The 16,221-nt window shown below is 40.2% G+C and overlaps 2 protein-coding genes across 5 annotated transcripts in view; both read left to right on the top strand.

Moving 5' to 3' along the window:
• DNAJB4 (DnaJ heat shock protein family (Hsp40) member B4) overlaps nucleotides 1-5,213 on the top strand; it is a 28,990-nt gene extending 23,777 nt beyond the window's left edge. For all 4 annotated transcript variants that reach the window (XM_074832345.1, XM_074832346.1, XM_074832342.1 and 1 more), the window contains exon 4: nucleotides 1,065-5,213. In XM_074832345.1, the coding sequence (XP_074688446.1) occupies nucleotides 1,065-1,298 (234 nt within the window). In that variant the 3' untranslated portion in view covers nucleotides 1,299-5,213. The remainder of the gene's footprint in view (nucleotides 1-1,064) is intronic.
• A 5,131-nt stretch (nucleotides 5,214-10,344) lies between these two features.
• GIPC2 (GIPC PDZ domain containing family member 2) overlaps nucleotides 10,345-16,221 on the top strand; it is a 29,015-nt gene continuing 23,138 nt past the window's right edge. The window contains exons 1-2 of the mRNA XM_074832347.1: nucleotides 10,345-10,990; nucleotides 11,777-12,102. Of these exons, the coding sequence (XP_074688448.1) occupies nucleotides 11,845-12,102 (258 nt within the window). The 5' untranslated portion in view covers nucleotides 10,345-10,990; nucleotides 11,777-11,844. The remainder of the gene's footprint in view (nucleotides 10,991-11,776; nucleotides 12,103-16,221) is intronic.

Here is a 16,221-nt window from a genome sequence, read left to right on the forward strand (position 1 = left end):
AAAATGGTACAGCTTTTTAAAATTCCATTCCAAGTCAAAACACATTGGCTTTCAAAATGAAAAATCAGAAAGACAACTGAGCAGAGTTCTTAAGGGTCTGAAGCCTCGACGTGGTCATCATTTAAAAGATAATGTATCTGAGTGTGGTGTGATTTTTCTTCTTAATTAGTATTAGGTGGAGAAATAAACTCTTGCTTGCATTGTAAGTTCTTTGCACACATTATGAGCTCCCTTAAAGGATTCTTAACTGAAAAACTAAAAATGCATCTGAAGAGAGCTGAAGTGCCTAAAATAGGAGGAGGAAGGGAGAAAAGACAGTATTTAATGTTGATGTGGGTAATATAGTTCCTTCATAGATAAAAGCCAATTTAGACTCATTGCATTGTTATGTAAATTGGGCATTATCAGTATAGACTAAGTGTGCTGAATCAGGTGAAGCTGGAGGAATCAAAATGTTATTATCAGAGATCCTAGTAATGAAAACAAACTATTGGATAAAGCAAGAGAAGGTCTGTGATGTTTTAGTTTTGGTGCACCAAAATAGTTGTTTGCTCTTCTTTGAGCATCACAATGCTCACCTAAGATGGCTGTGTAATTTGGTACGCCTCTGTTTATAGACACTTAAATGTTGTTCTGCAATTTGATGTAATATAGGTTGATAGTGTATTAGAGTAAACCCCTGTGCAATGTAAACAAACAAAAAATGGAACAGACCTCAATTTCCATTGCAAACTGAGAAGCTGGACTTCTCTAGAGAAGTATGAGTGAAGAGTTCTCTCTGTACTCAACTACCCTATTATCTGGTAAAGTATTTGCAGGATATATAAGTACAGTTACCCTGCAGTGGCCATTGTGTAAGATTGGTAAATTCTGTGATATTCAATGACAAATTGAAGCCTTCACTTTTTAAGAGAGGAACACTGTATTTGAATTTTGACATCTTAGTAGTGCACAGTGGAAATACTGTTTAGAATGCTAGTCTTTTCTAAATAATCCAAATTCAGTTGTAGGTATAAATAAAGTTCTGACCAATTTCTTTTTCCCATGATACAATCTTTCTTTAGGCTTTGTGTGGCAGCTCGATCAATGTGCCAACGATAGAAGGAAGAACCATACCCATGACAGTAAATGAAGTTGTAAAGCCTGGGATGAGAAGAAGAATTATAGGATATGGTTTGCCGTTTCCCAAAAATCCTGACCAACGTGGAGACTTAATTATAGAGTTTGAAGTAATTTTCCCAGATAACATTTCTCCAGCATCAAAAGAAGTACTTAGGCGAAATCTTCCAGTTTCATAAAATGAAGACTGTGTATGTCAACTGTTTAAATAGGACACTGGAAATGCAGAAGACTGGCAAGTCTGTGCTTTAAAAGTGCAATCTGTAACAACTAGTGGAATATTTGTTGTTTTTTTTTCTTTTGTTTTGTGGGATGGGTGGGGGGGGAAATAATGCTGCATGAGAAGAAAAGGGTTAAGTACAAGTCATACAGGTGACTTCTGCAGTAAAATTTACAGAGAAAACCACTCATTTTATTTTACATCTTCCTAATCAGAAAAGTTTCTTCATTATTTTGCCTAATGTAAACTGTAGTCAGTTTTTACAAAGTTAGCACATATTTCTGATACAGTACTTGAGCCTCCAAGTACTTTATTTCTTATATCCCTACCCTATCTATAATGTTACCCATTTATACAGAAATTGGAAATAGTAGTAGAAATACACAAATATATAAATATTTTGAAGAGGAAAACATTAAAGTTATCATTTTGGTATGTTGCCTTCCACTGCACAAAGCATAGACTGGGAAAATCAGCTTGGACTCCTGAACCATCCCCCAGTGAAATGAAAGCATTTTCTTTATTGCCCCAGAATGTGTGAGGACTGCACTGCGAGTCTAGCAAAGGGCATGTGGCTTGAGGAGCAAGAGTAGCTGCTTGCTGTAGGACAGCCTTCAGGCAGAACAGCAAGAAGGGATTCTACAAGTACATAAACAGCAAATGGTGGGCCTGCTGTCAAATGGGGCAGGGAAGCTGGTGCCAAATGGCATGGAGAAGGGGTGAGGTACTTAGTGCCTTCTTTACATCAGTCTCTACCAGTAAAACAAGCCTTCAGGAATTCCAGGCCCCTGAGACCAGAGGGGAGGTCTAGAACCTCGGTGGTGAAGGACCAGATTAGGGTGCACTTAAACTTAAAGTCTGTGAACCTGACAAATTGCACCCCAAAGTGTTGAGGGAGCTGGCTGATGCCATTGCAAGACCACTCTTAATTATCTTGAATGGTCATGGAGATTGAGAGATGTTCTGGTAGACTGGAAAAGAGCAAATATCCCTTGTACCTTCAAGAAAAACAAGAAGGAAGGTTTGGGGAGCTACAGGCCCAGTCAGCTTCACCTCAATCCTTGGGAAGGTGATGGAGAAAATCCTCCTAGAAAGCATTTCCAAACACATGAAAGAGAAGGTGATCAGGAGTAGTTGGCATACATTTACAAAGGGGAAATCATGCTTGACCAACCTCATTGCCTTCTACAGTGAGATGACTAGCTTTGTGGATGACAGAACAGTCCATGTTGTTTACCTTGACTTTAGTAGACAGACTGATAAAAGTACAGGTTAAATAAGTGGAAAGTGAGGTGGATTAAAAACTGGCCAAATGAGTGGGCACAGGAAGGTATGATCAGTGGCACAAAGTCCAGTTGAAGGCAAGTCAGTAGTGGTATACCCTGTGGCTCAATACTGGGGCCAATGCTATTCAACATCTTTGTTAATGACCTGGGTTATGGGATGGAGCGGATCCTCAGCAGGTTTACAAATAGTATAAAACTGGGAGGAGTGGCTAGTAACACCAGATGATGTACTGCCTTTCAAAGGGACCTCAGCAGGTTGGAGAACTGGACAGAGGATTCTCACAAAGTTCAACAAAGGGGAATGCAAAGTCTTGCTCCCTGAGGAATAACCCAAGGCACTAGTATGCCCTGGGAGCTGACTGGCTGGAAAGCAGCTTTGCCGAGAAACACCTTGGGGTCCTGATGGACAAAAAACTGACTGTGAGCCAGCAATGCACCCTTGTGGCAGCAAAGGCCAAAGCTTTGCTAGCAGGCTGAGAGGGATCATCCTTATTCTCTACCCTCAGCACTGATGAGGATGGATCCTGGAGTACTGTGTCCAGTTCTAGGCTCCCCAGTGCAGGAAAGATACAAATTTACTGGAGTGGGTCTAGCACAGGGTGATGTATGAGAGTCTGAGAGAGCTGGAGCTCTTCAGTCTGGGGAAGAAAAGGCTTGAGGGGGAATCTTACCACTGCATATCACCTGATGGGAATGAATGAAGATGGGAGAGCCAGGCTCTTCTCACTGGCTATCAGTGACAGGACTAAAAGGCAATGGACACAAGTTAAAAGACAAGGGATTCCATCTGAACACAAGGAAACACCTTTTTATTGTGAGGGTGGTCAAACACTGGAACTGGTTGCTCAGAGAGGTCGAGGAGTCACTATTCCTGGAGATACTCAAAACCCGACTGGACATGGTCTCGGACAGCCTGCTCTAGCTGACCGTGTTTGAGCAGGGGTCTTGGACTACGTGATCCCAAGAGGTTCCTTCCAAACTAAATGATTCTGTGAACTTGAACTTGGACTTAGTACTTTTCACTAGACAGTGGTATGGGCCATGTTCTGCAAATGTGGCTTAGCCCAAAGATGGGTGGTACTGATGTGACAGCTTGAATCTCTGGGCAGTAGGTCTATGCTTGAGTGGAAAGATGCACAGAGAACACTGAAAGCATTTGGCTAGTGCAAGTATTTAAAGATCATGGTGATCTCAAGTATTCATTATTTTCAAAGGCTGAACCATACTCCCATGAAGAAGAAGGAGAAGCCCAGGTCCTAGCTAAAGGAAAGTTTGCTTAAGACATAAGGTGGAATAGGGGTTGCCCATGAACTTTCATATGCTTGAGTTGAGTCTTTTTTGAATACAAATATGACTTACTTGTCTTTAGAGTTAAAAGGTGCATAGGGAAATGGAGAGCCCTCTGTAATAGTCTAGTTTTATAATACAGTAATAGGGCTGGTTCCCTTGATTGTGGCATGATTTTGGTGAAAGAAATGCCTTGTGGGCGTGCTTTATTACTTGAGTTTAAAACCATATTACAGTGCTTTAACACTTTCAAAGGGGTTTTTTTTGGTTTGCTTTTTTTTTTTTCTTCATAAGAAAATATGTAAGATTTGCTGCCAGCTTTTTGCCTGTGGAAATTTAGTAGTTACCTACTCTGTTAGGTAACTTAAATAGCAGTGTTATCTTCATATATGTGATTTTCTGCAGGAAAGTAAATCATATGGAATTGGGATTTAATTTACAATAACTTTTTAATGAGCACAAGAAGAATCCCATTTCTGTTACTCAAAGGAATAGAACTTCTAGGAGATACTGTTCGAGTCAATTTTTCAACTGCAGATCTCTTCATACAGTGTCAGTTGTAGTCCTAAATCTACAAGGAGCTTAACAATTGCTGGAGCGGTATCACAAAGGGATAATATTTGCTACTTAGTGCTTATGCATATTGTTAACACTATATATTATTGTTTGTTCAAAAAATTCCCATTTCAATATGTTCCGCATTGCATTTCTTATGTGGTTTTTAAGTAAAAAGTGTAAAGTTGGTTTTTAACTTTCTCTTATCTTTTGTTATGATGGCAGATGCTATAAGCTACATGACTTCAAAAGCATATCATCCTAAAATACCTGTTTGTCAGTTTAAAAGCTAATGGATTGAGCACTTTGTAATCCAGGATCTTGTAACCATAGTCCAACTTGTAAAAAAAACCCAAAAACCAAAAAACCACACCATCAATTAGGACTATTTTTTGTAACCATATTCAGGTAAGAGGAGTAGTGTTAAATTGAGGAATTGCAGTATATTGTGTATTTAGAGGTGTATATATATATGTATAGCAAACTAAACTTTTCCAACTGTTTTCATGCTCAAAATACAGAACTTTAGGACTGGTATGAAATGCTTGTATTTCTTTTCTTATGGAAAGGTAACAAACTATATGTTTCAGAAAATAGCATGTGGAATTACTTCAAAATATGAGAGGGAGCATTAATATCTATCTAGGATTCACAAAAATTAATATTTTTCTAATCAAAAAATGTGCTTAAAAGCTATGTTTTAAAAAATACTTTAATAAAGGCTGCTTGGGAGAAGGAAGCAAATACTCAGTCACCTACTGTATCTCTAACTACTGAAATACATGGAAATAAAATGGACATTCATGAAGTTGGGATGAGAAGGATATTTTGATCTCCTGAAGGTTGCTTAAGTGCCATAGAAAGTAAAAGTCATCTGACTACTTTGGAGTTCATTCAACAAGTCTATGTTAACCTCTACTTCTAAAGAACATTTTTTTAATCTCCCCAACATCACGCTTTAGAATAACCTCAAGCTATTGGAAGAGAAGGGCAAGCTACATTACAGCCATTTCTCCTTTCTGCCATGCGGTGGTACTCTGCTCCAGAGCAGGCTTTCTGATGTCATGAGGATATTAGTATTCCACTCTTCCACTGCACCTTTCTTTTATTATCTATGCTGGAAACTGATTGAAGCCTATTTGTGGTGTGTTGAACAGATGCGGTTTTGGGTTGGGTTTGAGTCCCAACCTGTTTACTTTGTCATGGAAGTATCAGATTCTTGAACTGGGGTTGAGTCTCCACTGTTGTTCTTACCACCATCTTCTTGTAACTTTGTATGTACTCACTTCCATTTGCCTTTTCATAGGGTGGAAGCTTTCTCTTCATTTGTATGACCTCTTCTAGTATTCACCCCTATTTTCACTGTGACCTTCAGTCCCAACCTCACAAACAGTGCTGAAGATGAGCAGTATGTATCATGATGATCAGTCAGATATTATTAATGTTCTAATTCTCAGATATGATAGTTTTAGTAAATGCTTAAAACAGTATCCATGTCTGATTCTCAACAGTCCAAGCATAGGGAGGAGGCATCCATCAGGTTGATGCATAGTGCTGTAAATGAATCAAGCTCTTGGACCAGTTGTACCTTCAATGCTAAGAGCCAAAGCATGGGTGAAGAAAAAGTCTGTACCTGGCTTGGTTTTTAAGACCCTGGGTAAGCTGTGCACAGGTATCAGTGTGCCATGAAATTCTTGACCTTGCATAGTGTTGCTTAGAGACTGGAGGAGACCATTGTCTTGACTGGATAATTTGCTATTAGTTGTGGATTTTTTTAAATTTTTTTTTTTGAGGGCCTGTTCCAAAATAAATCAGCAGCCTGGAAGGGGAGTTGTATTTGGCCAAGAATCAGTTCTACTTCCTGGTAAGTGCCACTAGCCCTGTGCTTGCATAAGCTAAACTTCCCCTGTTAATGAGTCATGCTTTGTGTTAATAATTTTTTTTTTTTTGAGATGTACTGGGTGCAACTGGCTGGCATTTAGTTTTTGTTGAGAGAGGAAAACAATAGTGGTTTCCAAACCTTATTTTCCTTGGCTTTTAGTTAAGGCTGTATGATCCTAGACATATTTACATCTTTTTTTTATTTTCACCCTATAACCCTTGAGTCTTTCAAAATAGTCCTGGAAAACCCCAAATCTTTAAGCCCTTATGATGCTTTTGCCACTTCTCAATGACTTGGTCTCACTAATGTGGTGATGCAGTCCTAAAATGTGATTCTAGGAACTGTATATCTGGGGTGCTACTGAGCTAAAGGAGTGAAGTCTATAGCCTTTGTAAGGACTTTGCTCTGTTCATGGACAGCTGACTGATTCTAAAAAGTGCTAGACTGGTTAATATCTGTCTCATCCTGTCATGACAGACTGTTACATCGCTGCTTTAGGTACTTGCATACTTGATGATGACCTGTGTGTCTGGCTGACAGGATTATCCAGTAGCAAGTGCTTCGTAGACAGGGGTTTGAGAGAATGATGTGCGTGACTGAATGGTATCTGTAGTATCAGATAACAAAGAATGAAAGGCACAGTGGAAGGGAAAGACACTACACTTGGGTGATTGTGGAGAAGAACAGAAGTATGGTCAGTCTTGCATTTGAAAAGCACACTCTGCCAGAGAAGCACTCCCTGTCAGATCTAGTCACTTTCCCTGACTACAACAGTATCAGTCCCATAGGGATCCACTTACAGAGTTCCAAGTCATAGTGGTTATGGCAGCTCTTGTGCTGACACCTGGCCCCCTTTATTAATTTATATAGTTGATGAAGCTTCTAAGAAGGTCTGGAGGTCACTAGACAACTTGACAAACTAAATGCAATCCATTTCTTTCTAGTACATGCATCTTGCGTGCTAGTCTGACTCACTGATGACATACTTTGGGGGTAGAATAGGTTTTACCCCACCAGTGAAACTTGCTATGATTCAGGGTAAAACTGTGCACATATGCTAGAACTAAAAAATATGGAACATGGACATGCTACTGTAAATATCATTAAGAGACAATTTTCCAGTCAGTAAAAGCTAGTCCTCCTTTGCAGCTGACATTTAATAGTTCTTACTATATTGCTTACTGAACAAATCCTATAGAACCAGGATATTCATATATTCACTTACTGTTTAGCATGCAAACGGGGCAAATGGCAGTACAAGTCTCCTCATGAAATACAGATTCTCAGGTTTTCATTTGTCAAATTGCTCAGCAATGAACTACTGGCATGATTTGTTTCCTTCAGGCTCCTCCAATTAATTGTTCTGTTATTTAAAGAGTGAAAGTAGAGGTCTGCTGTTGCTCCCCTTGGGTCTAGAAGGTGTAACTGTCCTGTGCTTCTTTTGTTCCCCTGGAATTACTGGTTTACTCAAGGGAGGAGCTATACAGTAACAATCTTGTTAGTCATGCCTGATTGCTTCATCAAGGACAAATTATCATCTTCACACTCCTGCTGCCCTACGTAATTAAAAAAACAACAATCCCTACCCAGCCAGCTCCTGAAATATGGTATAGCATTTCCCTCAATAAGTACTTTATGGCATGCTCTAAAAAAGTGTCTCAACTGCTTGTATTTGTATCCAAAGAAAGGTTGATAAACTGGGTTCAGTGAGAAGCAGCCCTTGCCAGAAAAGCTGTGGCCAAGTGTAATAAGGACCTACAACCACTTCTTGGAGCAATCCAGGAACACCATGTATTTTTATTTTCCTCATATACCAACAAACTGATTTTAAAAGTAATAGGAAGTAGGATAAAAATCTCTGGGATCCCCTTCTGCTCCCTATTGAGTCACAATTGCAACATTGAAGTCAGTGTGCAAAGTGAGTTTATTGCTGCTGTATGGACTTTCAGAGGATGGTTTTACTAGCTGATGTTTTTTATGTGTCAAAGCCAAAATATCAATACTTAATGTAGTATGAACAAACTCTCAGAAGATCAGTAAGTTTTGGGAATGGAGTTTGGGCCCCTCCTGTCACAGGCAGTTCTGGAGGAAATACAATCTTATTGAAAGGCTTTGTTTTGCAGTATCCTCTGATGGTTTTAAAAATAGTTTTTAACATTATTAATGAGTAGGAAATTTCAATTTTATTTTTATCAACATTCTTTTGTTTAGATAATTTATATCAGTGTAATGCTACCATGCTATATTTTTTCTCAGTCTTAATTTCACTAGATTAAACAAGATAAGGTCCTGAAATATCTTAGAAAAGCTCTTCATTTTGTGGTCACACTTGTAATTCTTTTAAGCAGTTTGGAACATTAATTTGGAACATGAATGACCAGAAAGATGTAATATGCTGCAGGTAAGATCTTCACAGGTACATATATATATATATATATAATTTATGTGTAGTTAAACAATTTTATATACTGATAGTTTGCAGTATAGCGCTGTGGCATTTCATATTCAGTAACATGGCTGTGTTTTATTTCTCCACAAACGTTATGGATGTTGCATGCTGCGATTCTTGCAACCTAAGTACTATGGCTGAGAAAGTGAAGAATGTGATAAGCTGCAGTGTGCAATATAATCATAGGATAAAAGGACTGAAACCCATTTTTCCATTATTTTTCTTAGTACATGGTTTATTTTTCCTTCTAAAACCAAGGCTAATAATGGATTATTAACATTTTTATTTAAATGGTTAATTCTCTGACAATGTCACTTACAAAAAGTGAAATGTAAGTAATTTTTGGATCCTAGCTATCCTGAATTGCTGGAGGCTTCTTTGGATTCATGATCTAGTTTTAATTTGTGTTCATTAATGTTGGCAGATGTTTCCCTAGTGGGTACACATTCAAGGAAGCCTGAGAGCAGGACTGGTTGTAGTTGGAGAAGATGTCTTGTGTCCATTATAGGTTTCTATTTTTTAAGGTTCTCAGCAGTCTGACTCATTTCTAGCTCTGCAGATCACTCAGTCAACACTGTGTTATGCTCACTAAAACTAAATGGTTGAAGCTGCTAATGCATGATCAGAGCAATATTAATAAATAGCATTTGCAGCTTAATAAACTATAAGGACATGTAGCAGTAATGGATGGATGAAACTGAGTGTTGAACACTTCTTTACAGTTTCTTGCCAAAGCTGCGGGCTGCTATGACAGTTTCATGTAGACGCTGCTCTAGGTTTGGCTTTCGAGAATAATTTAGCATATGTGCAATTTTCCTCTGACTTAAACAACAAAAAAGTTCAATATCACCTGTTACATCATGTAAGTAATGATGGCATATACATGCTCCATACTGTTTGTATTAAACAGTACGATGTGATCTTCAGTTTATTCAGTCGGCTCTGTTGGTCTCATCATTTTTTCTTTTGCAGTTAAAAACTGATGCTGTTGCCCCAGGCTTTAAGTAGGATCAGCATAGTTCTTGTACAACTTCAGCTGTCTTTTTCCATCCATCTCCATATGAAACATGGAAACATCAACACTGTCATTGAAGAAAGTTTTGCAACAGATATCTAAGTGTAGGGATATGTCAATATCTGTGAGTTTTTAAAATAAAACAAATCTGCACAACTGCTGTATGTTGCTATATGGAAACATGACTGTTTTAATTTACATTAACTAAATTGTAACATCAGTGATGACCGTAAACAGTATTTACTGTTTTTTGAGATTGATCCAATTATCTTTTTAGAAGATGAGGAATGAGTTGGTAGAGACCACTGTTGGCAGAGACAAGACATAAATACTTGTTGATGTCACCAATTCCTTTATAATACATTTCAGTAAATGGAAAAAGGCATGTTTTAAAAGAAATTCCCCATTTAAAATTGCCAAACAACAAAAACCCCTAAATATGTGAATGAACATAAACAGTTTGGTACTGTTATTTATCCCATTTCATCTCACAGCAATCTCATCCAATCTACGCCAATGTGCTGTCTGAATTGCATTCCAATAATGGGAAAAAGTACACACAGTTCTCCAAGTTCAAAGAAATGTTCAGTTCAAGTTTTCTGGTTTCAAACTGGACTGGAAAGTCAGCTATTGAAGTGTGATGGAAAGTTTATTCTGTAATGTGTTTTTTATTGGTGGAAATGACTAGAAAATGAATAACAATCTTTAATCCAATTGTCTTTGATTAGAATTGGGTAAAAGGCATTTTTGAGTATTTGGTTAAATCTTACCACATGCTAGCTGCAAAGACTGAAATCCAGCTGACTTCAAACCTATTTTTCCCTACATGTGAGCAGTTTAGAAGTTGTATGTATTTTCTGAGATGCTCTAGGTACTCTCTGATTAGCTATGCTAAGAACTTTTGACTCTGGGCTGCCTCCTAATAATTCACTTCTCCTGTGCTTACCTGGTCTAACTCAATGTGCCAGAATCCTTTTTTTTTTTTTTTTTTTTCCTTTCAAAAGTGGTTTGTCTCTTCTATTCTGCGAGTCAGAAGATGTGGTAAGGCAATGCTGCTTCCCTCTGCAGCTTTATAGCAGATTGCTTTGGAAGTGCTGGATGTTGCCTCATGAAATTTCCACTCTTCACATTTTGAGTGGGTTCAGTACACCAGTGAAAATGGAGCAATTCCACTGAGGTGAGTGTAGTTACATTGGAGCACAGATGTCTTCTGTAACATGTGAACATCTCAGTCTATAAAATACATGTCCCTATTCCATGGTGGAGAAGGAAACATTTTAAATCTACAAAATGTTAGAAAATACACGTTTCAAATATATATATGTTAAATCTCAGTATTACAAAGCTTTTGCCCAGTTCCATAGGAAGCCTCTTAAACTTTGCTTATATGGCTGTTGCTTTGTTAATCCTGAGAGGATATAAACCTATTCTGATCAATATTTAGTACTTCCTTATTAGTAGAAATTCCTGAACTAGTGAGTGGAAAGAGGGTAAACTTTTTATGGTCTGGATTTGTGTACAATTTAGGGAAAAACATTAAAGGTATGCAAGTACACTTCACAGTATACACTTTACATAATGCACAAGTAGAAAAAAGTGGAAGAGCTATCTTTGCAGGGACCAGATAATGGGCCGTACCAGTCTTTGGCAAGCTCGGCATTCTTGGCGCAGCCCCGTTCGCTGCCGTGGGCAGGAAGGGTTATTTATTTGTGCCAGTAGCTCCTGTCCCAAGGCCGTGTGCCTCCGCTGTAGTCATGGCCGGTTGTGGCTTCCACGGTGGGCGGCGGGGAGGCGGGGGAGGCTTTGGGGGTCCCGCTGTGGCCGAGGCTGGCGGGGTGGGGGCGCAGGCAGGGCAGAGCCCCGGTGCCCCCCCGACCCGCCGGGGACAGCCGGGCAGCGGGCGGGGCGGGGCGGGGCGGGGCGGCCGCCGGGCCCGGGCCTCACCTGCCGGCGGCATGGCTAGGGCGGCGCCGGGGGCAGAGTCCAGCGCGGGTGGCCGGCGGCGGCAGGAGCCCGTTACAGGCGTGGAAGATGCCGCTGGGGCTGAGGAGCAAGAAGAAGGACAAGTCCAAGGAGACCCTCAAGCTGGTGGAGAGCGAGGCCCCGGCCCCGGCCCCGGCCCCCACCCCCGCGGGGGCCCCGGACCCGGCCCCGGCCGCGAGCGCGTCGCGGCTGCAGTTCCACACGCAGCTGGCGCACGGCAGCCCCACGGGCCGCGTGGAGGGCTTCGGCAGCGCCCGCCAGCTCTACGCCAAGATCGCCGAGGCGTTCCACATCCACCCCGCCGAGGTACGGCCGGCAGCGCCCGGGGGGACTCGGGTAACTTCTGCGCCGCGGCTGCCGGTGGGAGGTGGCTTTGCAAATTTTTTGCGGACGTGGGTATTTTCCACTTTGGGGGGGAAAAAATTCCTTTTTCTATTTCCATGTGAGCGTTACCATACGGGAAAGAATATAGGCATAACTGTATTTAATATTTTTAAACGGAAACGCGGTGGCCCTTTTACCCAAAACATCTCTGGTGTCTGGGTTAACCTGTTGCCAGCCTGCTGTTTAACACGGCGCTTCAGCGCTGGGTCAAACCGTTTGTATCGCAGCTGAGCGGATGAGTTATTTCCAGCGCAGGAATTACTGACTGTAGCGATTCGTTCCAGTTTAAAAAACCCCAACCACAACAATGGATCCATAAGGGTAAATACCCAGAATGAAGGCAATAGGGGGTATAAATGTTTTAAATCTGGCTACATTTTAAAATTCCAACTGAATGTGACGTTTGAAAAGTTTTCTGGTTTGCCAGGTAATTACTTTAAAAATCCCACTCTTGAAGTGAGGTTATTTAAATCAGTAACAGGATATTTTTTAACCCTGCTGCCTCTTTGATCTTTTTTTCTGAGCCAAGTTTTAAACATTTGTTTGGATAATGATTCATTTGTGTTTGTAAATGCGTTGTTTTCTCTTAGTTAAAAGATAGTGGCCATATCAAGTTCTTCCTACGTGGTTCTATGAACCTTAACCTCTGAGTGGCAAATTGAAACAAAGTGCTAGCATTTCGTTGTGCCTGCATGGGGCTATACAGCTTGTTTTCTTATTTGTAGCTGGCTCTTTTAAAGTAGTAAAGACTACTACTATAGACTTTGTTCAGAGAGTTTGCTGCGGCTTGACCTAGCACCATTTCAAACAGTAAATTGTAAAAGAAAAGTGGCAGTAGCCGTGAATACAGTTTAACCAGTCACTGGTGCATGAAGTAATTAAGTACCAGTACCATTGCCAGCCAATGCACCTACGTCCCGGACCTTCCCAGCTGCCTTCTGACCTTCTGCTTCTCCATTTTCTTTCCATACTGAGCTGCTGTTCCCCTTTGGTTCTGTTCCATCTTCAGTTATACCTTCTACTCTCAAGTTCTCATAATTGTCAGAATATCTTCTATTTTAGTTTTCTTTCTTCCACTGTTGAACTTTTGTTACTGATTTTTGGCATCACCAACTTGAGAAAGAACAGGTTCACCAGGAAATTCAATTTTGTATGAATGGTGTGCTCCCATTTCTCCTGCTAGATGTATAGTCTGACATCCCCAAAGGTTTTAGAGGAAGCACCACATGGTTCATGTGCATCTATTGCCAGCCTTGTTCTAAACCAGAGAAGTATCTTTTCTTTTTTTCTCTACTGTCACATTACCAAATGTTTTTTGTTTTCTTGTGGTTTTTTTAAAACGTGGTTTATTGGTAAAAATGGATGGAGAATTATTGCTGGAGGCACTGAACTTAAAATCTTTTACTCAAGAAATTCAATTGGCTTTAGGAAACTAAGTTGTATGAAGTGAAAATAGGGATCCAAAATACTTCCTGGTATAAAGGTGTCACAGCAGAGTGAAGAACCTGGAACAGAGTCTTGCCACAAAATTTTGGATTGACAAGATAAAATAGGATAGATCAGTGAATGGCAAGGGGTGCCATGAAATGTGACTTTATTAGCAACTGCTGAACTTGCTGAAAGTAAGGAAAGACTGGATATTTTAAATAGTATTATCTATTTATTAAAGCTGCTTTTGGTGTAAAGAATAACATCAGAAGCTACACCTCATCAAACTGAAAGACACTGAGGTACTCAAATGCCATTTGTAGGTGTTACCTGTCTAGGAAAGTTTCTGTGACCTAGCTATGCTGAAGCCTATGGGCAGTGTGATACCTGAATGCCTTCGGAAACAAGTACTATCAGAGAGATCTCTGCCCTGTAGTGACTGAGGTGGAAAATAGCGGGGGGTGGGGTGAGGGGAAGAGCTCAGCGTAGAGAGCATTTGGATAACTGTTGCAGAAGTGAATATATTCAATAGGATATGTGAGTTTACTGCAGTATAGGCAAGGGTATGGATTCTTGTACTTCAGTGTTCTAGTATGGTTCAGGATGAGCTATACTTGTCATCTGTTGCTTCTCTTTTCGACTCTGCATGGTTACAGCACCTCATTTCCTCTTTGTATCACATCTTGCAGGACCAGATGAGTTTAGCTTCTGCTAGAGAATCCTTTCCAGGGTTTGTGACTGACTGCCAACAGTGACAGAGAGAAGCTTGTATAAAACACAGTATTTGTTGAACAGACACTGACAAAAACTTCTGTGCAGACCTGGATCATGAGTAGGGTAGGATGGGGACAGAACAAGACAGGTATAGCTTCAGAGGTGACACTCCTCCACTCTTATGATGTTTGCTAGGCGTCTGTGAAGGAGTGAGCCATAACAGCAGCTTTCTGAGGCTTTTCCTGTACTCACCTTTTCTTGTCTAGGTACTTCATTCTTCATCCATCTTCCTAGGTGAATATATATATCAGTTATCCCTTTTGAACCTGACACTCAGCCTGCATCTCTGCCTACCTCTCTGACTTTTACCATGACCAGCATTTTTTCTTTTCCTTGTTCAACGTGAATGTTCTTTCCACAGGGAGAAGGAGTGAAGATAGCTTCTAGCAGTGCATTGCCTGTATCATTAATATGAGTGCTGTTTGAGGTAGATCACGTTGGCCTTGACATTTAACTTTATTTCTTCAACAGGGTTTCAACAAGGAAGCACAGAGCTAAAAAAAATTAGATGCAATTCTTAAGTAACGACACTACCCATCCACAGTTATGTGTATGTTTCTACTTGCATAAATAATACAAATATCTCCCTGATTTTTTCTATAGAGGATGAAGTAGGAAAAGTAGTTGGAAAAAGTATTTATGTATGGTCTTGGCCATTTAGGATTACTACTCCATTGTGACTATTGGGAAATGTAGCAGGGACTGTTATGCTCCCTGTAAGAGAGAAAATGCTAAGTGCAGCCTGTATGATAAATGAATGAGCACTGACCAAAGGACAATGTGGGTCTGTTAAAGTATGTGGTGGTTGTGGTGTGCTCCTGTGGGAGCACAGGGCTTTACAGTATTCAAAGTAGCTAATCGGGCACTGGGAACGTGGATATTGAAAGTCCAACTATATTTCTCGTTCAGATGAGAAGGAAATTGTAAACCACAGAAGCTATATCGACTTTTGGTTTGTGTACTCATAATTTGCACTTTTTGATTATTTTGTTTGCTTTGGAAGGTGAGGTATGGTGGGGCTGGTGAGGTAAGTTGAATGCTTAGTGGGTGTGTCTGTCAAGAGCTCATGGAGGTTGGGGTTTAATTTCACAGTGGAAGGAATTTTGTTTCATAAGGGGAATACAGGAAAAGGGAGACCTTCCCAGTAGCATTGAGGGCAGAAATGCAGCTCCCTCTGTGTCTTCCAGTAACAAGAGTTCAACTGCTGAGCTTGGGTCTGGGCTGTTGTTCCATGGGCCTTGTCTCCTCATGCTAAAGAGTTAAGTATAATGTGAGGCTGTGCCACATTAAACTTTCATAGAAGTATTTGATTTAAACCTGTTCAACTTAAACTTTTATGAAAGAATACTGAAAAATAAGCCACTGCTGAAACTTAGGTTTCTGAATAAAAGTGACCTTATAACAAGAAAAAATCCGAAGTGTATTTTAGGAGGTTAGAGAAAAGGGTCAGCTTGTGAAATCCTCATCACCAAAATGTTCTAAGTTTTAAGGTATATGCTTATCTGTCAAAACAAATTGTTCACAATTTTGCCTACAGACTGAAGACTTTAAATGAACAACTTAACATTCCCTACAGACCACCTCCTTCCAACCCTATGGCAACAATTGTTTGCTTGCTGTTCCCCTAAGCAGTGCTTAAATTTCACACCCGTATTACGTGTGATGCTTGCTTTGATAATGATCTGTTTTTGAAATACTTTTGAGCTGTGTGGAAGAATTTACACTGTAATTCTTCTGTGTTCTGGGTTTAAAAAAAGAACAGTAAAACATTGAATGCTTATTTTTTAGTGCTGTATCGGGCAGGCAAAGTTGCATACCTGATAGAGTACCAAAAGCACA

The sequence above is a fragment of the Strix aluco genome, chromosome 8 (genome assembly GCF_031877795.1).
Source record: "Strix aluco isolate bStrAlu1 chromosome 8, bStrAlu1.hap1, whole genome shotgun sequence".
NCBI lineage: Eukaryota > Metazoa > Chordata > Aves > Strigiformes > Strigidae > Strix > Strix aluco.